At 38.6% G+C, this 25,752-nt stretch overlaps 2 protein-coding genes across 2 annotated transcripts in view; one reads left to right on the top strand and one right to left on the bottom strand.

Moving 5' to 3' along the window:
• The window catches only part of LOC145737796 (limbic system-associated membrane protein-like), an 87,676-nt gene extending 64,072 nt beyond the window's left edge, over positions 1–23,604 (bottom strand). The window contains exon 1 of the mRNA XM_081992620.1: positions 23,331–23,604. The gene's annotated coding sequence lies outside the window, so the exon portion shown is untranslated. The remainder of the gene's footprint in view (positions 1–23,330) is intronic.
• Positions 243–11,938, top strand: Polr2A (RNA polymerase II subunit RpII215). The gene is made up of 8 exons (XM_081992607.1): positions 243–426; positions 1,443–1,712; positions 1,808–2,120; positions 4,164–4,455; positions 4,509–4,730; positions 4,782–4,913; positions 6,077–9,345; positions 10,707–11,938. Exons 1-8 carry the CDS (start codon positions 346–348, stop codon positions 11,822–11,824), a joined length of 5,697 nt encoding a protein of 1,898 aa, XP_081848733.1. The 5' UTR covers positions 243–345; the 3' UTR covers positions 11,825–11,938.
• Positions 23,605–25,752: the final 2,148 nt, after the last annotated feature.

Raw genomic sequence — 25,752 nt, 5'->3', positions numbered from 1 at the left:
CACAAACTACGATAGTGCCGTTATTTACATTAACACTGTCCCTGTGGACTTACTATAATATTGGATATTTATAATAAAACCAAAAAAATAATGATTAAGAAAAATAACCTAACCTAACCTAACTTCGGCCCTGTTCTTCCTGTATTGGCAACAGACGTGCGCACTATCTTCTCTCTCTGTCGCGCACCCGCCCGTCCACGCAAGCCATCGCCCCAACGCACGACGCGCCTTAAACGTTTCGTTTCGTCAGTGTAGCTCGGCGGCCATTTTGTGTCGTATAGTTTGGTGTTGGGCTCCCGATTTTTCCCCAAATTTGCCCGGATTTTAGCGTTTTAATTAGCCAGAATGGCGTTCACGGGGGACTCCAAGGCGCCCCTGAGAACCGTGAAACGGGTACAGTTTGGTATCCTCAGTCCCGATGAAATTGTGAGTAGATTTGCCGTACTTGTGCAATGTTTTGTATCCACCATATTTCCTATTTTTGTTTTGTCTGTAAATGATTGTGTTTACACGTTAAGTTTATGCAAAACTGTTTAAAACACTGGTTAACTTCAAATCTGGATGCAAACCAAACAAAAATCACATTCATGTTTGTTGTTTATGTTTACAACTGTCCTATAACCTCACTTTTTGTTTTTATTTATTAGAGGTTTACTTTGGGTTATTTATTTGAAATTCTTCCTAAAATCACCCAATTAAGCCCTGTTAATTTGTTAATAAGAGGTTTTTCAACATTTAGTGAAGCTTATTTTAGGTTAGGTTAGGTTATTTCATTAGGGTCTTAGAGAGCCCTAACTAGTAGGAAAGTACAGCCATTGACTACTGAAAGTCTAGTCACATGATCGTTTAATTAAAAAATGCTGACATTTACTGTTTTTTAACTACACTGGTTTGCATTTGACCTGACACAGTCTAATCACAATACGCCCTAAGGCGTTCTGGTGCAATCCTTTACATGGAGCTTAAGGGGTCACTCTTTTTTTAATTTTTTGTGTTTCTGGTTTATACTGAAGGTTTACCCTTCAATCCATATCAACAAAAAAAATTCACTGGGGACTGACCAACCTCCCTTTTTGGGCTTCCCTGTATGGAATTAAAAGACTGAAATAGCCATTTGATGTAGTTTAAAAAGTTGAATCCATAAATTAGTAGCAAAATATTCCTAACCTTCAAATAGAAGAGCTACAGCCAATGTTGGTGTTTTTTCTAATGGATCACCCGGTATACTTAACTATTTTCGGAATGTGCTTGAAATTCTGTCATTCTCAGAGCATAAAAGTCATACTTTTTGCGCTTATGTGGTAATTTAGTTGTATTGCTATTTTAAATGTACAAAACAACTAAGTGAACTAGATTACAATCACACACAAGTATGACCATTTTACAGGGTTTTAAAAACATTCTGTAATTTAAATGTAAATTTCTGTGTTTTTTTGTTTCAGAGACGCATGTCAGTCACTGAAGGTGGCATTCGATATCCTGAAACGATGGAAGCGGGTCGTCCGAAACTGGGTGGACTTATGGACCCCCGCCAGGGGGTTATCGATCGTCAATCCAGGTGTCAAACGTGTGCGGGCAACATGACAGATTGTCCAGGCCACTTTGGCCACATCGAGCTGGCCAAACCTGTATTTCATATTGGTTACATTACCAAAACCATTAAAATCTTGAGATGCGTTTGTTTCTATTGCAGTAAATTGCTTGTCAGTCCTGTAAGTTAGTCTTAATGCCTTCAATCCTCAGTATAAGTCTAATTCCCTAAGCTTGGGAGTTTTGTCAAATTAGGTACACCAACTGTCTCTTTCAGACGAATCCGAAAATTCGCGAGATTGTAATGAAATCGAAAGGACAGCCTAGACGACGTTTGGCCTTTGTGTACGATCTGTGCAAGGGTAAAAATATATGCGAGGGTGGTGACGAAATGGACATCAAAAAGGACGGAGACCAACCGGATCCGAACAAAAAACAAAGCCACGGTGGTTGCGGGCGCTATCAGCCCAGTATCAGACGAAGTGGATTGGATTTGACGGCCGAATGGAAGCACGTCAACGAGGACTCGCAGGAAAAAAAGATCCCCCTGACTGCTGAAAGGGTGTGGGAAATTTTAAAGCACATCACTGGTGAGTTGTATGAAGGAAGGAATTTGTTTATTATTGCATTTAAATGACAGCTGGTAAATCAATATTTGTGCTTCATGAAGGTTCAGGACAGTCCCAGTTTTTGGGCAAAAAAACAAAAATAACCAGTGAATTATGTAGTTTCGCTTTTAACAAGCGAAAATCGTATAGTTTCGGTAAATCCTCTTTCATCCATGGTTCATTTGAATATTTGAGCACGGCAACCAATACAAATTATCCCAAAACCACCGGCATCGGGGAAAAAAAGTGACGTTTGTTTCCATTTAGATGCAAATGACTTTTTCATGTTTCCGGTTTTTTAAGAGCGCTCTAAACTTTATTTCCCCGGGCGGGTCGAACCGTGTTTATTTTATTGCAATTTGTCTTGTTTCTGGGGGCCGTGTCGAGATTGAAAGATGAAAAAGACGATCCACTATTGTGAGCAATATTAATGGTCGGATATATCACGTGTCCATCAACGGAGGGTTTGTTCCCTTGTGTACGAAAATTGGCAACCCCCCAAATTCATTAATCACTACTTATATGGGGACATAACCGCAGTGCTATTGTTTTCAACCGATTTACACTTTAATAAAAATATTTTTAAACTCGATTTAGGTAAAAGGTATTGATAGAAATGTCGCATCGAAGTTGAGGGGGGGGGGGCGCTGATTTATGGTGAAAGTTGGCTGGTTTCGGTTTTTTGCTTATTATTAGATAGGCATTTTATTGGTCCCAGTGTCTTCCCAAATTTAACGCACCCTTTCCTGTCGTAAACCAGAACTTTTCTATTTCGGGATGTTATAATAGAAAAACCAAATACAAAGAGGAAAACCGGATATCTAGGGACAATATTGAAGGAGAGTTTATGTTTTGTATAGTTAGTAGGGATAAACATTTTGTGACTACCACACCAAACCGTACATTTTCTTCTATTTTTACAGATTGAGTGGAATTGAGTTATTTAACTGATTCAGGAAACAGTCAGGCGTACAGTTTGATTTTCTTCAGTCATAATGGGTTTGATTTGCTACTTTTTTTAGTTGACCATAGAATTCAATGCTTAAATGGTTAAAAATTCAATTATAAAGCCCAATCCGAGATATGGATGATAACTTTGTAAATTATTATGGCCTCCTTCAAGATGGCGTCCTTCATATCTCGGAAACCAAAGACGATAGATTTTTTCTAATTACGTCATCGTGTTCTATGTAAAAAAGTGCCTTAATAATGTTTTAGTTTCAAAACTTGTTAAAGAGAGTGTTTAAAATGCAGCCTCTGACGTTTTCGCAATTTTCCGGAAAACGGAGAAAGATAATTTAATTTGGAAACCGGAAATAAGTTTCACATAAAATTCTCTAAAACTCACCCCATTTAACCGACTCTGTAGCTCTTACCGTTTTCGAGATCCCAATACATGTAGAAGCAATTTTGGACACACTCGCCGCATTCGTTTTCAAGCTCCATGGAGCGTTTTTGACGTCACGATGACGTAATTTAGCAGAATTATAATTTGAGCAACTGTCAAATTACGTCATTGTGACGTCAAAAAAGCTCTGCTCGCTCGAAAACGAATGCAGCCACTGTACTGACAATATCCTATACGGGTCCTTGTTTAAAAAGGTGGCCTCTAGTAGGCTGTGAATTTGGAGATGGATACTGCGCATAAGTCTGATTCTAGTGTGCTGTGCATCACGTGCTACGTGCCCACCAATGAAATGCCAATTTCATACAAGTAATATGTCAAAACAATATTTTTCATCGGTGTTGCCAATAGTTACGTTTATTCCCTATTTTTTTACAATATTGTGGTTCAATTCTAACTTAAAGGTTCTTTTCAACCTACAATAATCAAAAAAACTGGCTTTAATTTAGCAAAATTGTAAACGAATGTGGTAAAGTGTTAATTCTGGAGGTCACGAAACATCCTTCAGGCGCATAAAACAAACAAAAGTTGGGCAAACGAGCCGGAGAAGTCCTAATTTAGTATATCCGAGCCAGTTTGTTTAACGGCCTTAATACATTTTCCATGTTTCGCGTTTCTAGACGAGGAATGTTTCGTTCTTGGAATGGACCCAAAATACGCGCGACCCGATTGGATGGTTGCCACGGTGTTGCCGGTGCCGCCGCTTCCGGTTAGGCCCGCGGTCGTAATGAACGGTTCGGCCCGAAATCAGGACGATTTGACTCACAAATTGGCCGATATCATAAAAATTAATGCCGAATTGGAGAAGAACGAAGCGTCCGGCGCTGCCACACATATCCTAGTCGAAAATGTGAAAATGCTGCAATTCCACGTGGCCACTCTAGTTGACAATGACATGCCTGGTTTACCTAGGTAATACCCTTTATGTCACGTGTGAGTGAAAAATTGCAACCGAATGATTTTAGAGCGATGCAAAAGTCAGGGAAACCGCTAAAATCAATCAAAGCCCGTCTAAAAGGGAAAGAAGGCAGGATCCGTGGTAATTTGATGGGTAAACGTGTGGATTTTTCCGCCCGTACTGTCATTACCCCCGATCCCAATTTGCGTATCGATCAAGTGGGTGTTCCTAGGAGCATCGCCCAAAACATGACTTTCCCAGAAATCGTCACACCTTTCAACTTTGATAAGTGAGTTCCGTTTACCTCTCAATGCAATCAACTCACAAAGTCGACTTTTAGAATGCTCGAACTGGTTCAAAGAGGCCACTCTCAGTACCCTGGCGCCAAATACATTATAAGAGACAATGGCGAAAGAATCGATTTGCGCTACCATCCCAAATCATCTGATCTTCATCTTCAATGCGGTTATAAGTGAGTTATTTTATTTTATTTTTTTTTGGGGTTTTAATTGGTTAGGGGAAGTTGGGAGGCACAATACAGGGTATACAGTAATGATTCCGTGACCTATTTTTGCTTTATACCACATAATGGTATTATAGAATAAGGATTTGTTTCAAGCTAATTTGAACCTTAATAAAAACTAGCTGTGGTCCACTAAAATTCAGTTTCTGTGTTTAATGCCCGTTTGCACAGAAATATCATTAGGAACTTAAGCTTGCTGGCAACATTGCATCTTTAGGTAAATATTTAAAATGTCTAGTGACATTACTAGATTTGTGGACATTGATAACTTCGAATTTTTCATTAAACTAAAAGACACGAGGAAATCTATTTGAAACAATTTGTTTTGCACCTCAACCATTTCTTCTGGTCTACTTGGCATTTAGCAGCAAATTTGCTAAAACCTCGGAAATTTTCTTAACTATTTTAGAAACTGTTGCAACATCCCACAATTTTTTTTATTTCATAGCTACAAAGACGGATTGAAAATATTATACCCGTATTTTTTTGTTTTTAAAAATATTAAGTCTAAATAGAAAAAAAATGATGATGTTTAAAACGCCTGCCGCCGGTGACGTTCTACACTATCAACCAATCAGCGACAAGAAGTGAAACAGTTGGCATGCAACAGCCAATAAAATCGCCCAGAATTACGTACGTCACATGTGCGCCAACACAGATCTTTTAAATTTAATGGACAAATTCAAACTAATCTAGGAACATTTACGACCATAATTTTTTCTTCAAGATTATGAAAAATTAGTTTTTTGATCCTATTCTTTCGATTCCAGTCATTAAAACAAAAATTTATGATATGTGGGATAGAGTGGGAAGATTACTGTTAATTTAAGAAATAATTTCCCAACAAACTGAAAATTCTGTCACTCAGAAGTTATTTTTAGGGGAGTCGTTAACATTTAAAGTTAGTTAAACTGACTTTATTCTTAATCCAAGGCGTAAGGATCCCTAAAAACTGGCTAGTGCAAACGGGCATAAAACATTGTTTCCCAACTGTCAAATTGTCATCTTTCAACTGTCACACTACTCTTACTGAACACTCACAATGTGCATACATTTGTGATTGGTCACAATGGGCAAAGAGTGAAACATTTTTCTTTTTAATCCAATTACAGAGTAGAAAGACATATCAGGGACGGAGACTTGGTAATTTTCAATCGTCAACCCACCCTACACAAAATGAGTATGATGGGTCATCGAGTAAAAGTGTTGCCCTGGTCAACGTTTCGAATGAATTTATCGTGCACGTCACCGTACAATGCTGATTTTGACGGTGACGAAATGAATTTGCACGTGGCCCAAAGTATGGAAACCAGGGCCGAACTGGAAAATTTACACATGACCCCCCGGCAAATTATCACGCCGCAGTGTAACAAACCCGTTATGGGTATCGTGCAAGACACGTTGTGTGCCGTGCGTAAAATGACTAAAAGGGACGTATTTATCGAGCAGGAACAAATGATGAATTTGTTAATGTTCCTGCCGGTTTGGGACGGGCGTATGCCCCGTCCGGCCATTTTAAAGCCCAAACCGTTATGGACGGGGAAACAGCTGTTTTCCTTAATTATACCAGGGAACGTTAACATGATCCGAACGCATTCCACACATCCAGACGATGAGGATGACGGTCCGTACAAGTGGATTTCACCGGGGGACACCAAAGTAATGGTAGAAAATGGGGAATTAATAATGGGAATTTTGTGTAAAAAATCGTTGGGAGCTTCCGCGGGTTCTTTGCTGCACATTTGCTTCCTGGAATTGGGTCACGAGGTGTGCGGTCGGTTTTACGGTAACATCCAAACGGTAATCAACAACTGGCTGTTGCTGGAAGGTCACAGCATCGGTATTGGAGACACCATCGCCGATCCAATGACCTACTTGGAAATCCAAAAAGCTATCAAAAAAGCCAAAGAGGATGTAATTGAGGTGATCCAAAAAGCCCACAACATGGAATTGGAACCCACTCCCGGTAATACGTTGCGTCAAACCTTCGAGAATCAAGTAAACAGAATTTTGAACGACGCTCGTGACAAAACTGGAGGATCGGCCAAGAAATCCTTAACTGAATACAACAACCTAAAGGCCATGGTGGTGTCTGGTTCGAAAGGTTCCAACATTAATATCTCCCAGGTTATTGCCTGCGTGGGTCAACAGAACGTTGAAGGTAAACGTATACCGTTCGGCTTCCGAAAAAGGAGTTTACCCCACTTTATTAAAGACGATTACGGTCCTGAATCGAAGGGTTTCGTGGAAAATTCCTATCTAGCCGGATTGACTCCTTCCGAGTTTTATTTCCACGCTATGGGCGGTCGTGAAGGTTTAATTGATACAGCCGTAAAAACTGCCGAAACTGGTTATATCCAACGACGTTTGATCAAAGCTATGGAGTCTGTAATGGTCAACTACGACGGAACAGTACGTAACTCGGTAGGACAACTGATTCAGTTGCGTTACGGCGAAGACGGACTTTGCGGCGAAATGGTGGAGTTCCAGTCCCTACCAACCATCAAATTAAGCACCAAGTCGTTTGAGAAAAAGTATAGATTCGACCCCACAAACGAACGGTATTTACGGAAAGTTTTCAACGAGGACATTATTAAAGAAATCATGAGTTCAGGGGACGTAATTGCAGAGTTGGAAAAAGAGTGGGAACAACTGCAAAAAGACCGTGAAGTTTTAAGGCAAATCTTCCCTAGCGGAGACTCAAGTGTTGTACTCCCCTGTAATTTACAACGTATGATTTGGAACGTACAGAAAATCTTCCACATTAACAAAAAATCCACCACAGACTTATCACCCTTTAGGGTTATTCAAGGAGTAAGAGAACTGTTAAGAAAATGCGTTATCGTAGTAGGTGACGACAGGATTTCAATCCAAGCCAACGAAAACGCCACTCTTCTATTCCAATGCTTGATACGCAGCACTTTGTGCTCCAAACTGGTATCCGAACAGTACCGCCTAACTACTGAAGCCTTTGAATGGTTGTTGGGAGAAATCGAAACACGTTTCCAACAAGCCCAAGTCAATCCAGGTGAAATGGTTGGTGCTCTAGCTGCCCAGTCACTTGGTGAACCTGCCACCCAAATGACACTAAACACGTTCCATTTCGCTGGTGTGTCCTCCAAAAACGTAACTCTTGGTGTGCCACGTCTCAAAGAAATCATCAACGTATCGAAGAAACCTAAAGCCCCCTCTTTAACGGTGTTTTTAACTGGGGCGGCGGCCAGAGATGCGGAGAAAGCCAAAAATGTTTTGTGCCGTTTAGAACACACCACTTTAAGGAAAGTCACAGCCAACACTGCCATTTATTACGACCCGGATCCGCAAAACACTGTCATACCGGAAGATCAAGACTTTGTTAATGTTTACTACGAAATGCCTGACTTTGACCCCACCAGAATCTCCCCCTGGTTGTTGCGTATCGAACTAGACAGGAAACGCATGGTCGATAAGAAACTGACTATGGAACAAATTGCGGAAAAAATCAACGCCGGCTTTGGTGACGATTTGAACTGCATTTTCAACGACGACAATGCTGACAAACTGGTGCTTCGCATTCGTATTATGAACGGTGACGACGGGAAGTTCGGTGAAGGTGACGAGGACGTGGACAAAATGGACGACGACATGTTTTTGAGGTGTATCGAGGCCAACATGTTAAGCGACATGACCTTACAAGGTATCGAAGCGATCACTAAAGTGTACATGCATTTGCCTCAGACCGATTCCAAAAAGAGAATTATAATCACTGACACTGGAGAGTTTAAAGCGATAGCCGAGTGGCTGCTCGAAACTGACGGCACTAGCATGATGAGGGTGCTGTCCGAACGAGACGTGGACGCCGTCCGGACTGCTTCTAATGATATTTGTGAAATTTTCTCCGTGCTTGGTATCGAGGCAGTCCGTAAATCCGTAGAAAAGGAAATGAACGCCGTACTCCAATTCTACGGTCTCTACGTAAACTATCGACATTTGGCGTTGCTCTGTGACGTAATGACAGCTAAAGGTCACTTGATGGCCATCACCCGTCACGGTATCAACAGACAGGACACTGGTGCTCTTATGCGTTGCTCATTTGAAGAAACTGTGGACGTGTTGATGGATGCTGCAGCTCACGCTGAAGTGGACCCTATGAGGGGCGTGTCCGAGAACATTATTATGGGACAATTGCCCAGAATGGGCACCGGCTGTTTTGATTTATTACTGGACGCCGAGAAATGTAAAATGGGAATGCCAATACCGCAGGCTCAAGGTGCAGAAGCGACTTCTGGAATGTTCTTCGGTTCTGCTGCCACTCCTAGTATGAGTCCTAGTGGAGCTATGACGCCTTGGACTCAGGGAGCCACGCCGTTTATTGGCAGTGCTAGTGCCTGGTCTCCTCACAGTAAGTCATTTTTAGAAAGAAGTAGTAGTCCATATTCTTTCAGTGGAGTCGCAAGAGTACGAAAGGAAGAAAATGACAAACAGTCTTCTCCACAATACTTTATTATGACCTTAGATGGTAAGGTCTGCTCAACAAGTTTCGGTCACATAAATGACCATCTTCTTCTTCTTCTTTCTTTCTAACATGGTGAACTAACATGGTCCTCCCCGGAGGATGATGTCCAGCATTCTCGCCATCGTTTTGGTGGTCTTCCCTGTGATCTTTTTCCTACTGGGTTGTTCATTTTTGCGGCTTTGACGAGTCTGCTGTCCTCCATTCTTGTTATATGTTTGTTCCAAATTCTTCGTCTCTGTCTCACCCACCTTCCTATGTCCTGTATTTCGCATTGTTGCCTAATATCTTCATTCCGAATTCTGTCGTGTAGCGTTTTGCCTTGTATGGTTCTTAATGTTTTCATTTCGACTGTTCTCATCAGTTGTAGAGTTCTGTTTGTGTCTGATCTTGTCTCTGCCGCGTATGTTATGATAATCTTACGGCCGTTTTATATATTCTGGTTTTCGGTGTTAAAGTATTTGTTCTTCCAGACAATTTCTCTCAGGCATCCCGAAATTCTAGCCCCCTTCATTGTTTGCTCTCTAACTTCGTTATACAGATTTCCATGGCTCGTTATTTCTGCTCCCAGATACTTCAAGTGGTTTACCTGTTCGATAATTTTAGAATCTATTTCCAACTTGCATCTTATCGGTTCTTTAGATGTTACTAAGCATTTGGTCTTCTCGGTGTTAATGACCATATTTAATTCTTTTGCTTGAGTGTTAAAGGAATGTAGTAATCTTTGGAGATTTTCCTGACCATCTGCAGGAGCTCAAACAACTCGATCAATGTGACTACTGTCTTTTTACAAGGGGTGAGACAGAGAGACCCATGTTATACCGAATTAGTGAATTTAACATAGTTCAATAGGCGAACAAAGCTCATTATGGAGAAAAAACTAACTCTAGCACATTAAATTAAAACAAAAAACTTAAACTAGACCCATTTAGGGCTGGGTGAGACCCTATGGGGAAAAAAGAGTTTAAAATTTGTACACCATCCGCAGAAGAGGCGGAGTCTCCTGTTTGACACTAATTCGGTATAACATGGGTCTCTCCCCTTGTAAAAAGACAGTAGTCACATTGATCGACTTATTTGAGCTCCTGAAGATGGTCATTTATGTGACCGAAACTTGTTGAGCAGACCTTACCATCTAAGGTCATAAAGTATTGTGGAGAAGACTGTTTGTCATTTCCTTCCTTTCGTAAGTCATTTTTAGTTGAAGTTACAGAACTTTCTGTAACCGTGCATTACGTTTTAATTTTCAGACTTAATGGGAAGTGGAATGACACCTGGTGGACCAGCTTTTTCACCTTCAGCGGCTTCAGACGCGTCCGGGATGTCTCCAGGTTATGGTGCTTGGTCTCCCACACCGCACTCTCCAGCAATGTCAACTTTCGGTCAATCGCCAGGTTACTGTCCTTCTAGCCCAGCTTTCAATCCGGCTTCTCCTTCCATGACACCTACATCTCCAGTTTATTCCCCCACTTCTCCTGGGTATGCCCCAACCAGTCCGGGTTATGGTCCGAGTAGTCCCGGTTACTCCCCAACTAGTCCTCACTACTCTCCGACGTCTCCTTCATACTCCATGGCCAGTCCAAGATATTCCCCTACAAGTCCCAGTTACTCCCCTACAAGCCCTAGCTACTCGCCTACTTCACCGTCGTACAGTCCTACGTCACCAAGTTACTCCCCAACCTCGCCTTCATACAGCCCAACCTCTCCAAGCTACTCCCCAACAAGTCCCAGTTATTCACCAACAAGTCCCAGTTACTCCCCAACCTCACCGTCATACAGTCCTACATCCCCCAGTTACTCACCAACTTCGCCTTCGTATAGCCCTACGTCACCTTCATACAGCCCAACTTCCCCATCGTACAGTCCAACCTCACCAAACTACTCCCCAACCTCACCGTCATACAGTCCTACATCCCCCAGTTACTCCCCAACTTCACCTTCGTACAGTCCGACGTCACCAAGCTACGCCCCTTCCTCACCGCGATACACTCCAGCATCCCCTTCAACTTTCTCACCCTCATCCCCGAGGTATTCCCCGTCATCACCTCAGTACTCTCCAACATCCCCCAGCTACTCACCAACCAGTCCGAGTTACTCCCCCGCCTCTCCGAATTACTCTCCGGCATCTCCAAGTTACTCCCCGTCGTCACCGCAATATTCACCAGCGTCACCCAGTTACTCTCCGACCAGTCCCAACTACTCTCCCAGCAGTCCTCAGCATACACCAGGCAGTTCCAAGTATTCACCGTCCTCACCAAATTATTCTCCCACTTCACCGCAATATTCACCCCAAAGCACGAAGTATTCGCCTACTTCACCCACTTACACCCCAACCAGTCCCAGCTATTCTCCCGGTTCTCCTTCTTAAATTGACTTGATGTGTTTTTTTTATAATATCATAGTAGAGAGTTTAATTTGGTAGTTAACTAAGCTTATTATTCTTATTAGAATTGTCTTAATAAAGTTATGTTACACGGAAAAAGTGTTTTGTTGCTGAAAAAACATAAAAATACAATTTTTTCGGGAGTAAACATCATTAGCCTAAATTTTTTTAGGCCGATTTACGAACACATCATACAGAAAGAGAGCATAAGAGGTAAAATCATATTCGGCAGGAAAATTTAATCAAAATATGTAAATTCCAGCAACTACGACATTTATATTCAGTCCTCAACTTTCTTTTTAATATTTTTCCTATATGCGTCTGCAAACCTAAGAGAATATCAAAAAGCGAAATATGCGAGAGAGATGGATAAGATATAAAAATATGTCATAAGGCGTTTGCTTTCCAGTTTTCGTATATACACTCAGTAATAATTTACTTTTATAGAATTTTAAATTCAGTGTATTAACCGTTTTTGAGATTTTGACGCCCTCTGGTGGCCACTTAGCCTGCCCCTCTCAACGTCACGTGTTGGCCCGTTTATTAGGTCTCTACTGAATGTTTTAAGTAACCGGGTTATTTACAATTTTTTGGAGTGATGTTCAGAAAAGTGAGATTTTCTTAAATTTACTATTTTTTGGAAATCTTGTTTTCGTGCAAAAGGAATTTAACGATTCCACAGATATTTGACCTCGTATATACTTTTATATCCTCTCAGTCGTTTAACTTTTATACGATCCAAGGCAATTTAGGAAAAAGGCCTGCAGATTTTAATAAATCAACCGTATACTCGATTTTATCTATCCTACTCTCTCTGTGTGTTAGTTTAGTAAAGATTGACACAACTAAACAGTATTGCCCAGTCAAAATATTTAATGGCGGTAGAATAATCAGTCAAAAAACGGTAGATCAAAACAAATTCATTGATTTTACATTATTATACAGGGCTTTGCTTTATAAAAACTGTACTTCAAAAATACAGATCTTTCATTAATAATTGTTTTTTAAGATTTGACATTAGTGACATATATCACGTGGTTTTAAAGCGTAATTTAGCTAGGCAGTCACGTGATCATTGTCAAAAATTATAAATTTAAAAAACACGTTTTATATCAAATACTGCAAGAAAACGTTTCTAAACCCTGATTTTTGCAACTTTTGAGCATGGTTTGACAGTTTTGAGGTTAGTGACAGTTGTCACGTGATTGTAGAATACTATTTAGCTAGACGGTCACGTGACAATTGGCAAAGTAACTGTCATAAATCTCAGAACCACGTTTTATATGAAATACTGCAAGAAAACGTTTCTAAACCCGGATTTTTGCAACTTTAGAGCACGGTTTGACAGTTTTGACGTTAGTGACAGTTGTCACGTGATTGTAGAATACTATTTAGCTAGACGGTCACGTGACAATTGGCAAAGTGACTGTAATAATTCTCAGAAACACGTTTCATATCAAATACTGCAACAAAAAGGTTTCTAAACCCTGATTTTTACAACTTTTGAGCATGGTTTGACGTTAGTGATAGTTGTCACGTGATTGTGTGACACTATTTAGCTTGACGGTCACGTGATAATTGTCAAAGTGACTGTAATAATTCTCAGAAACACGTTTTATATCAAATACTGCAAGAAAACGTTTTTAAATCTTGATTTTTACCACTTTTGAGCATGGTTTGACAGTTTTGAGGTTAAAGACAGTTGTCACGTGATTTTAGAACACTATTTAGCTAGACGATCACGTGACAATTGTCAAAATAACTGGTAAATCTCAGAAAATCGTTTAGTTTCGAAAAATGTAATTCTTGCAAATTCTAGTAAAACTTTGACAATACTGACATTAGTGACAGACATCACGTGGTTTTAGAGAGTAATTTGGAGTAAGAAAATGACCGTTTTAAGCGGATTTTTAGAATCCTCATTAAATTTCCCATGCAATAAACTGACCTGACCTGAAAGTTTCACAACCAGCGTAATTAAAAATGGTAGAAGAACTACAAAAACGGTATATCTACCGTTTTGACGGTAGACGTGGCAATATTATAACTAAACTACCAGAAATTAGACTGGATTTCTCTTGGTATATCTGCAAAGGTCTGAAATCGTTAAATACACAATATACGTCCCTAGGGGTTTGTACATTTTCAGTGCAGAGGCACTTATTCCTAGTTCTGGAACAGAAATAAGTTTTCCAATTAGTGATTGTGTGCGGTTTGCTTCAAGCGGTATCTATTATCTGGTTGTTTGCTAGAAATTATACAAACACGATAAACTCATGAGAGAAATCAATATGCTTCCAATAAAGATGCCATTTTGGAAATACCAGAGAAAACTGCTCAAAAACTTTAGTTTGATTTTTTAAAATCAGAATAGGAATTTCCTTTTAAAACAAAACGAATAATTGTAGCAGTAGCGGGTTAATTAAAAAGTTGGCCGTTAACAAAAAGAAATCCTGCGAAAGCCATGTTTCTCTTTAATTAGGAAGTTGGAAATTTAATTAATAATTGAACGTTTGCCATTAAACAGGACGGCAACTATTTACCTTTGAAATAGCTAAAGTTTTAAAATGGCGCAAAAAGTAGTAATGGAAAAAATTACAATTACCAGGCACTAGAAAATCCGTGCCAACCCTGACACAATTTACTTAACTTTGACATATTATATGACAGCTGACAGGCATAGATTTGATGTTTTGATAGGTTGATGGTTGGTCCACTACACTCTCTATACAGGAAACTACATAAAACATTTTTTTTTAAATTAAAATGTACTAAAATTTCCCTCTTTTATCGTTGAATAATTTTCGTGGAAGCGTTGTAGTAGTTAATCCAATTTAAATATTTGAAATATATATTTCCTACATTGCAATAGCAAAAAGGGGGCGAATTTCCGGTATAATCTTCTCTGCAGGCACATTTTATGAGTATTGTACATAACTGTATTTAAAAATATACTAAATTTAAGTCAAAAACCAAAAATGCATTCATTGTTTCGTTGTTTTGTACCTTAATGGGATTAAATTTGACAGTTTCCAGCCTAAACGTAGACACACAAATGTCATCTGTCAAAATATGCAAAAAGCAAACGTTTCATTCGAAATATTGATTAACTGTTACGTCACTCCATTTTACGTTGATCCCGCGTATACATAATAAAGCTCATTTTAACGGCCATCCATAGACATATAAAAGTTTTAGCGATTGAATGAGCACAAACATGTTAGTGACAGTTGTCACGTGCTTGTAAAACTTTATTTAGCTAGACGGTCACGTGATAATTGTCATAAATCTCAGAAACACGTATTATATCAAATACTGCAAGAAAACGTTTTTACATCCTGATTTTTGCTACTTTTGAGCATGGTTGGACAGTTTTGACGTTAGTGACAGTTGTCACATGACTGTGTGACACTATTTAGCTTGACGGTCACATGATAATTGTCAAAGTAACTGTAATAATTCTCAGAAACACGTTTTATATCAAATACTGCAAGAAAACGTTTTTAAATCCTGATTTTTGCCACTTTTGAGCATGGTTGGACAGTTTTGACGTTAGTGGCAGTTGTCACGTGATTGTAGAACACTATTTAGCTTGACGGTCACGTGATAATTGTCAAAGTAACTGTAATAATTCTCAGAAAGACGTTTTATATCAAATACTGCAAGAAAACGATTTTAAATCCTGATTTTTGCCACTTTTGAGCATGGTTGGACAGTTTTGACGTTAGTGGCAGTTGTCACGTGATTGTAGAACACTATTTAGCTTGACGGTCACGTGATAATTGTCAAAGTAACTGTAATAATTCTCAGAAAGACGTTTTATATCAAATACTGCAAGAAAACGATTTTAAATCCTGATTTTTGCCACTTTTGAGCATGGTTGGACAGTTTTGACGTTAGTGGCAGTTGTCACGTGATTGTAGAACACTATTTAGCTAGACGGTCACGTGATAATTGTCAAAGTAACTGTAATAATTCTCAGAAAGACGTTTTATATCAAATACTGCAAGAAAACGTTTTTAAATCCTGATTTTTGCCACTTTTGAGCATGGTTGGACAGTTTTGACGTTAGTGACAGTTGTCACATGATTGTGTGACACTATTTAGCTTGACGGTCACATGATAATTGTCAAAGTAACTGTAATAATTCTCAGAAAGACGTTTTATATCAAATACTGCAAGAAAACGTTTTTAAATCCTGATTTTTGCCACTTTTGAGCATGGTTGGACAGTTTTGACGTTAGTGGCAGTTGTCACGTGATTGTAGAACACTATTTAGCTAGACGGTCACGTGATAATTGTCAAAGTAACTGTAATAATTCTCAGAAAGACGTTTTATATCAAATACTGCAAGAAAACGATTTTAAATCCTGATTTTTGCCACTTTTGAGCATGGTTGGACAGTTTTGACGTTAGTGACAGTTGTCACGTGATTGTAGAACACTATTTAGCTAGACGGTCACGTGATAATTGTCAAAGTAACTGTAATAATTCTCAGAAACACGTTTTATCTTAAATACTGCAAGAAAACGTTTTTAAATCCTGATTTTTGCCACTTTTGAGCATGGTTGGACAGTTTTGACATTAGTGACAGTTATCACGTGATTGTAGAACACTATTTAGCTAGACGGTCACGTGATAATTGTCAAAGTAACTGTAATAATTCTCAGAAACACGTTTTATATCAAATACTGCAAGAAAACGTTTTTAAATCCTGATTTTTGCCACTTTTGAGCATGGTTGGACAGTTTTGACGTTAGTGACAGTTGTCACATGATTGTGTGACACTATTTAGCTTGACGGTCACGTGATAATTGTCAAAGTAACTGTAATAATTCTCAGAAACACGTTTTATATCAAATACTGCAAGAAAACATGTTTAAATCCTGACTTTTGCCACTTTTGAGCATGGTTGGACAGTTTTGACGTTAGTGACAGTTATCACGTGATTTTAGAACACTATTTAGCTAGACGATCACGTGATAATTGTCAAAGTAACTGTAATAATTCTCAGAAACATGTTTTATATAAAATACTGCAAGAAAACGATTTTAAATCCTGATTTTTGCCACTTTTGAGCATGGTTGGACAGTTTTGCTGTTAGTGACAGTTGTCACGTGATTGTAGAACACTATTTAGCTAGACGATCACGTGACAATTGTCAAAATAGCTGGTAAATCTCTCATCCATAGACATATAAAAGTTTTAGCGATTGAATGGGCACAAACATTTTAAAATAAGCTTTGTGTGTGGTTATCCGGCGTTTTGAGATAAATTTGTGTGGAAAACCGACTGAATTTGTCATGCACTCTATCGAGGGGGAGGGGTGGTATCTCTCGTAAAGAGTTGGGGAAAGTTGGGCAAGTTTACTCCGTTATCGAATGAAGCTTGAGGGCAGTAAATCTTTGAGTATTTGTTTCAGTGACCCTTTGGTATGTTCGAGTTTAATTTATATATCTTTAAGCTTATTAACTGAGCGACAGTCATTTTTGCTGCAAAGTTCTCATAGAAAGTCCGAGAAACTGCAGACAATCGAGAAAGTTTTGTATAATTCCACTTTTTCCACTCACTAAATAGACTTTTCACCTGTTTTATTGTTAAATACAACTCGATTAAACTTGCCGTAACAAACAAAAGTGAACAGTCACGTTTACACCCAGTATTTGATAACGCCTGGGATGTTTCCATTGTTTCAGGCTAGTTTAACTGAGTATATACGCCTTCAAACTAAATTCTGAGTTACATTCATTGTTTGTTATGTTGCAGATTTGCATCCAAACTCAGTTTTTTCCATCAGAAAGCAGCGTCACTTTTAGCTAGAAATTCTTATAGTAAGTTTTGTAAATTACCGTGTAAATGAGATCACTAAATAATTCGCTAAATACACATAAAACGCTTTGAGACGTGTTTTCCCCTTCCGTATTTACTAACCGGAGGAGTCAGAAAAGTTAATAAAAGCAGTTAAGGGATTTCCATATAACAGCCTGCCGCTATATGGTGTATGCGTGGTTGCATCACGAAAAAGTTTCGTTTGGTTTAGTTATGCAACCAGACATACAAAACAATGTCTTGTTGTTACTTTCTTGAAGAAAAGAGATGTAAACTGTTATTAAACGGAGGACTCCCTAAGGGCAGTAAAAGGGTTTTCAAGTTCATTAAACGCACTAGTTTGGTCGGAACAATTTCTGTTAACAAAGCTTCGGGGATATAATGAGAACGTTTGAAATAGTCTCTCCATTGTGCCCTAAGAATCTCCTGAAATCCACCAGGGAAATTGACACGCAAAGAAGTCACTTTAGATGCTCTCGGGCAAACTGAAATTTTTGTTCTTTTTTTTTTGAAAACATTCCCAGCCAAGAACTTTCAACATTTATATGTGCGGACTGTTTATGAAACTAAAACTCCTCGAGTTGTACAGGTAAGAAGTTATATTTTCACTAGTTTCGTAATTAGTTTGGAAGTTTTGCGCTACGCTGGCAAATTAGCTGGGTAACGGTGTCGAACGAGTTTAAATTTATGTTACACACACTTTTTCCGACAGTTCATCGGTCACGTGTGTGAAGACTGTCAAACACATCTTGCACAGGAGACACATCTTGCTTTGACCTTAAATTACTCCTTTACTTGATAAGATACGTCAAAATGTCATAGAAAACAAAAGATAGAGCAGATTTCAAGCTTTCTAAAAATATCCCCTCATGAGTTAATTGATAACACCGTTTGGACGCTAGAACGCGTCAAAATTCTTTCACCCTAAAATCACATATTTTGGAACACTCCTTGCTTTGACCCTAAATAACTCCCTTATTTGACAAGTTACGTCAAAATGTCATAGAAAACAAACGATAGAGCAGATTTCAAGCTTTCTAAAAATGTCCCCCCCATGAGCTGATTGATAACACCGTTTGCACGCTAGAACGCGTCAAAATTCTTTCACTCTAAAATCACATATTTTGGGACACACCTTGCTTTGACCCTAAATAACTCCCTTATTTGACAAGTTACGTCAAAATGTCATAGAAAGCAAACGATAGAGCAGATTTCAAGCTTTCTAAAAATATCCCCTCATGAGTTAATTGATAACACCGTTTGGACGCTAGAACGCGTCAAAATTCTTTCACCCTAAAATCACATATTTTGGAACACTCCTTGCTTTGACCCTAAATAACTCCCTTATTTGACAAGTTACGTCAAAATGTCATAGAAAACAAACGATAGAGCAGATTTCAAGCTTTCTAAAAATATCCTCACATGAGTTGATTGATTACACCGTTTGCACGCTAGAACGCGTCAAAATTCTTTCACTCTAAAATCACATATTTTGGAACACTCCTTGCTTTGACCCTAAATAACTCCCTTATTTGACAAGTTACGTCAAAATGTCATAGAAAACAAACGATAGAGCAGATTTCAAGCTTTCTAAAAATGTCCCCCCATGAGCTGATTGATAACACCGTTTGGACGCTAGAACGCGTCAAAATTGTTTCACCCTAAAATCACATATTTTGGGACACACCTTGCTTTGACCCTAAATAACTCCCTTATTTGACAAGTTACGTCAAAATGTCATAGAAAACAAACGATAGAGCAGATTTCAAGCTTTCTAAAAATGTCCCCCCATGAGCTGATTGATAACACCGTTTGCACGCTAGAACGCGTCAAAATTCTTTCACCCTAAAATCATATATTTTGGGACACACCTTGCTTTGACCCTAAATAACTCCCTTATTTGACAAGTTACGTCAAAATATTATAGAAAACAAACGATAGAGCAGATTTCAAGCTTTCTAAAAATGTCCCCCCATGAGCTGATTGATAACACCGTTTGCACGCTAGAACGCGTCAAAATTCTTTCACCCTAAAATCACATATTTTGGGACACACCTTGCTTTGACCCTAAATAACTCCCTTATTTGACAAGTTACGTCAAAATGTCATAGAAAACAAACGATAGAGCAGATTTCAAGCTTTCTAAAAATGTCCCCCCATGAGCTGATTGATAACACCGTTTGGACGCTAGAACGCGTCAAAATTCTTTCACCCTAAAATCACATATTTTGGGACACACCTTGCTTTGACCCTAAATAACTCCCTTATTTGACAAGTTACGTCAAAATATTATAGAAAACAAACGATAGAGCAGATTTCAAGCTTTCTAAAAATATCCCCCCATGAGCTGATTGATAACACCGTTTGGACGCTAGAACGCGTCAAAATTCTTTCACCCTAAAATCATATATTTTGGGACACACCTTGCTTTGACCCTAAATAACTCCCTTATTTGACAAGTTACGTCAAAATATTATAGAAAACAAACGATAGAGCAGATTTCAAGCTTTCTAAAAATGTCCCCCCATGAGCTGATTGATAACACCGTTTGCACGCTAGAACGCGTCAAAATTCTTTCACCCTAAAATCACATATTTTGGGACACACCTTGCTTTGACCCTAAATAACTCCCTTATTTGACAAGTTACGTCAAAATGTCATAGAAAACAAACGATAGAGCAGATTTCAAGCTTTCTAAAAATGTCCCCCCATGAGCTGATTGATAACACCGTTTGGACGCTAGAACGCGTCAAAATTCTTTCACCCTAAAATCACATATTTTGGGACACACCTTGCTTTGACCCTAAATAACTCCCTTATTTGACAAGTTACGTCAAAATGTCATAGAAAACAAACGATAGAGCAGATTTTAAGCTTTCTAAAAATGTCCCCCCATGAGCTGATTGATAACACCGTTTGGACGCTAGAACGCGTCAAAATTCTTTCACCCTAAAATCACATATTTTGGGACACACCTTGCTTTGACCCTAAATAACTCCCTTATTTGACAAGTTACGTCAAAATGTCATAGAAAACAAACGATAGAGCAGATTTCAAGCTTTCTAAAAATATCCCCTCATGAGTTAATTGATAACACCGTTTGGACGCTAGAACGCGTCAAAATTCTTTCACCCTAAAATCACATATTTTGGGACACACCTTGCTTTGACCCTAAATTACTCCCTTATTTGACAAGTTACGTCAAAATATCATAGAAAACAAACGATAGAGCAGATTTCAAGCTTTCTAAAAATGTCCCCCCATGAGCTGATTGATAACACCGTTTGGACGCTAGAACGCGTCAAAATTTTTTCACCCTAAAATCACATATTTTGGGACACACCTTGCTTTGACCCTAAATTACTCCCTTATTTGACAAGTTACGTCAAAATGTCATAGAAAACAAACGATAGAGCAGATTTCAAGCTTTCTAAAAATGTCCCCCCATGAGCTGATTGATAGCACCGTTTGCACGCTAGAACGCGTCAAAATTCTTTCACCCTAAAATCACATATTTTGGGACACACCTTGCTTTGACCCTAAATAACTCCCTTATTTGACAAGTTACGTCAAAATGTCATAGAAAACAAACGATAGAGCAGATTTCAAGCTTTCTAAAAATGTCCCCCCATGAGCTGATTGATAACACCGTTTGGACGCTAGAACTGTCAAAATATTGACTTGCACCTCATTTTAACTTAAAAACTGAATTTATGATGAATTTTCAAATTTCCAGTGCTCCACAACTTAAAAGAGTGATGAAGGTTGCGAGTTTTAAAATGATGTTTTGGTGCAGTCACTAGGTTAACGCTCTGTAACTTCCAACAATACCCGGACCGTTGTGTGTCCCCCATGTTGCGTCCCTTCAAAAAGCAAATAACCCTGAACTAACTGTCTGGATGAGATAAAAACGGATTAGAGTGGATTCGCTTTCGTCAACCGTGATAGAAGGTCCGTAATACGATTTGAATCGTTTTGGAAACAGTTGGGCATGTGGCAACACTGGATTGGGTCAGTTCAATAGTAGTTCGTGATTAGTCAAAAAACTACGATTTTGCATTAAAAATTCCAATTAAAACAACTTCCTCTACAAAAACGATTTGTCAACCAAAAAGCTGACATGCAGAATTAAAAGGAAATTAATTTTTTCCTATTCGAGGAAGGTCTTTTACACAATACAAAATGAGCGCATTACCCCGCTTACATTGTGTTGTTATGTTTAATTACATCACCCTCGTATACAACCCCCTTCCTCCCCTCCCCCACACACCAGTTTGATCAAATTAAAGAGAGCTCTAATAAAAAGCCAAACCATTTTTAGGGTAGCTCAATTATGTTGTTCATTCAAGAGTTTTAATGGTTTCAAATGGGCAAAAATGGGTGGTTTTTTTGATTGATGGTTTTGACCAATTTTTGAGCACTTGTAGAGGCTTCTGGCAATTTATATTGAGGTCAAACCCGTCCCTGTATGGATTAAATCCAAAATGTTTGATTAATAGAGCGCGCGTAGATTTGACATGCAAAAAATACGATTCCCATCATATTTTATTTCGGAGGCCAGCAATCAATTAATGTCAGCTTGTTTAGACCAAAAAAAAAAAAGATATTCGATCGGAATACGGAAGATGACGCCAATTGATAGAGATTGATAGTCCAACATTTTTAGTGCACTGTTTCAATCTTCAATATCTTGCTTATTTACCCCACTTTGGTAAGACTTTTATATGTCTATGGATAGCCATTGCAATGAGTTTTCCAAAACTACTCATTCTAGGTTGATAGGTTGGACGGTTTGGCCGCTAGAGGGCTTCAAAGTTGACTTAAGTGATGTTGAACATTTTTGGTGCACTGTTTCATTTCATCCTAAATAACTTGCTTATTTAGCCAACTTTTGTAACATTTTTATATGTCTATGAATAGCCATTGAAAAGGCCTTTCCAAAAATGTAAACATTCATATTGATAGGTTGGACGGTTTGGCCGCTAGAGGGCTTCAAAGTTGACTTAAGTGATGTTGAACATTTTTGGTGCACTGTTTCATTTCATCCTAAATAACTTGCTTATTTAGCCAACTTTTGTAACATTTTTATATGTCTATAAATAGCCATTGAAAAGACCTTTTCAAAAATGTAAACATTCATGTTGATAGGTTGGACGGTTTGGCCGCTAGAGGGCTTCAAAGTTGACTTAAGTGATGTTGAACATTTTTGGTGCACTGTTTCATTCCATCCTAAATAACTTGCTTATTTAGCCGACTTTTGTAACATTTTTATATGTCTATGAATAGCCATTGAAAAGACCTTTCCAAAAATGTAAACATTCATATTGATAGGTTGGACGGTTTGGCCGCTAGAGGGCTTCAAAGTTGAGTTAAGTGATGTTGAACATTTTTGGTTTCATTCCATCCTAAATAACTTGCTTATTTAGCCGACTTTTGTAAGACATTTTTATGTCTATAAATAGCCATTGAAAAGACCTTTCCAAAAATGTAAACATTCATATTGATAGGTTGGACGGTTTGGCCGCTAGAAAGCTTCAAAGTTGACTTAAGTGATCTTGCAACACTTTAACTTGCTAATTAAGTTCAAGACTTTTATATGTCTATGGATAGCTATTAAAATGGGCTTTTCAGCAATACTACTTAAAAAAAAATATGCACTTACTTTAGCGTAATAAAATCCGAAACAAACAGCTGTTAAACAGGTGGAAAGTTGAAAAATCCCCACAAAACACCTGAAAACTTCAACATTACACCATCCTCCACTAACACAAACGAGGCAACCCCCTATACGAAACGAATCACTCGAACCAAAACCGTCCACCGTGGTAAAACTGTTATTTACCAACTTTCCGAACTTCCGGCAGGGCGAGAGGGAAAATCGTGAGTTTTCCGGTGATTTTGAGCGTCGCGACGCCTCTCGATTTTCGCGTCGTGACGGTTCGCGGGACACTAAAAGGGCCCAGCCTCAAAGTTGATTCGAGCGTAGCTAGATTCTGCGCAAAAACCCATGAAATATAATAACAAAAAAAATGTTTTTTAACAAAAAATCAAAAAAGTAAACCAAAAAGCCAGTACGGTCCTGTTGCTACTGCCACAGTGCCGCCATCTACATCATTCTTTGTTTAACATCACGTGACATATTTCAAATTGATGAAGAAACGAAGTTTTCGGATCAAACGTCAGAGAAGAAACTGTCAAAGTCACGTGATAGTCATTTCAGGTTTTTGCTATTGGTCAATTGTCCGTAAAGGACCGATCAAGTAAACATTGAGCAATAAATCACTCAGTAATCGTCCCGGAATCGATTAAACCCCTCGACATTCGCCATTAACCTGCAAACATACTAACCATCAACCGTATTGTTCAGGACAAAAACCGGACAGACCAGGAGAAATGCTTACGCTTTTAAGGGCGACCGACTTTTTGCTCGTTTATTCCATTAACATCCCAATAGAATTTTTTTGCCCACCCTCGCTGAAACGGTGTTTTTTTTTGTTGATTTTAATAGGTTTACTGCAATAAGAAAAGAGATTACTAATTGCCAAATCAATAGGCCAGACAAAGATGGCGCGAGTGACGGAATTGACGTTAGACAGTAATATCGACCCTCTTCGAACGATCAGAACGCCCATCCCTAGTGGCTGTGTCAGCCATATTTGTTGTCGTTTAGTGATGGGCGTAAAATTGGAAAAGTAAAATTTAGTGTAACAGGAAAATTTACCAATTTTACCAGTAAATTTATGAGTATAATTGAAATTTGTTAGATATCAAAATAACATTTTTCTGTCATTAATTTGAAAAGTCATAAATCTGAATCACTACACTTTTTGTGCACGCCCTGTATAGTAGCGGCTGTAAAACTTCCAGGGATTCGTTTAGCAGTTTTTTACTATCATTTTTGATCTCTTTCAAATTTTTCGTAACTTTCACCGTTTTTGAGTTATTTAGGAAAAACTGCTTTGGTGCAACAAATTTACACATCAAGGAAATTGTGGTCTGAAATTTGAACACCCTGTAACTCAGTTATTTTTAGGAGTTCTGGGAGGTTCAACCACTCAAATTAACCGTCTTGAGCTCCTCTTTCCCGTGGTATAGAGTAAAAAATTCTATCTGAAAAATTGCGTACAGGGTGACCAAAAACAGTCAATCATCATACTTTTCATGCACACCCTGTATACTGCAAGCATAAACTGCCCTGCAAACTTACAGTGTTGGGCTAAGTGGTTGATTAGGAACATTTTTGGTCTCTTGCAATTTTTTTGTAACTTTCACCGTTTTTGAGTTATTTAGAAAAAACTGCTTTGGTGCAACAAATTTACACATCAAGGAAATTGTGGTCTGAAATTTGAACACCCTGTAACTCAGTTATTTTTAGGAGTTCTGGGAGGTTCAACCACTCAAATTAACCGTATTGAGCTCCTCTTTCCCGTGGTATAGAGTAAAAAATTCTATCTGAAAAATTGCGTACAGGGTGACCAAAAACAGACAATCAGCATACTTTTCATGCACACCCTGTATACTGCAAGCATAAACTGCCCTGCAAACTTACAGCATTGGGTTAAAGAGTTGATTAGGAACATTTTTGGTCTCTTGCATTTTTTTTGTAACTTTCACTGTTTTTGAGCTATTTAGAAAAAACTGCTTTGGTGCAACAAATATGTAAATCAGTTCCAATTGTGGTCTGAAATTTGAACACTCTGTAACTCAGTTATTTTTGGGAGTTCTGGGAGATTGAACCACTCAGATTAACCGTCTTAAGCTGCTCTTTCCCGTGGTATAAAGTAAAAAATTCTATCTGAAAAATTGCGTACAGGGTGACCAAAAACAGTCAATCATCATACTTTTCATGCACACCCTGTATACTGCAAGCATAAACTGCCCTGCAAACTTACAGTGTTGGGCTAAGTGGTTGATTAGGAACATTTTTGGTCTCTTGCAATTTTTTTGTAACTTTCACTGTTTTTGAGCTATTTAGAAAAAACTGCTTTGGTGCAACAAATATGTAAATCAGTTGAAATTGTGGTCTGAAATTTGAACACCCTGTAACTCAGTTATTTTTGGGAGTTCTGGGAGGTTCAACCACT

This window comes from Ips typographus, linkage group LG14, assembly GCF_016097725.1.
Source record: "Ips typographus isolate SLU linkage group LG14, UJ_Ityp_2.0, whole genome shotgun sequence".
NCBI lineage: Eukaryota > Metazoa > Arthropoda > Insecta > Coleoptera > Curculionidae > Ips > Ips typographus.
Note: the sequence above shows the minus strand (reverse complement) of the source record. Positions and strands in the feature narration are given on the sequence as shown.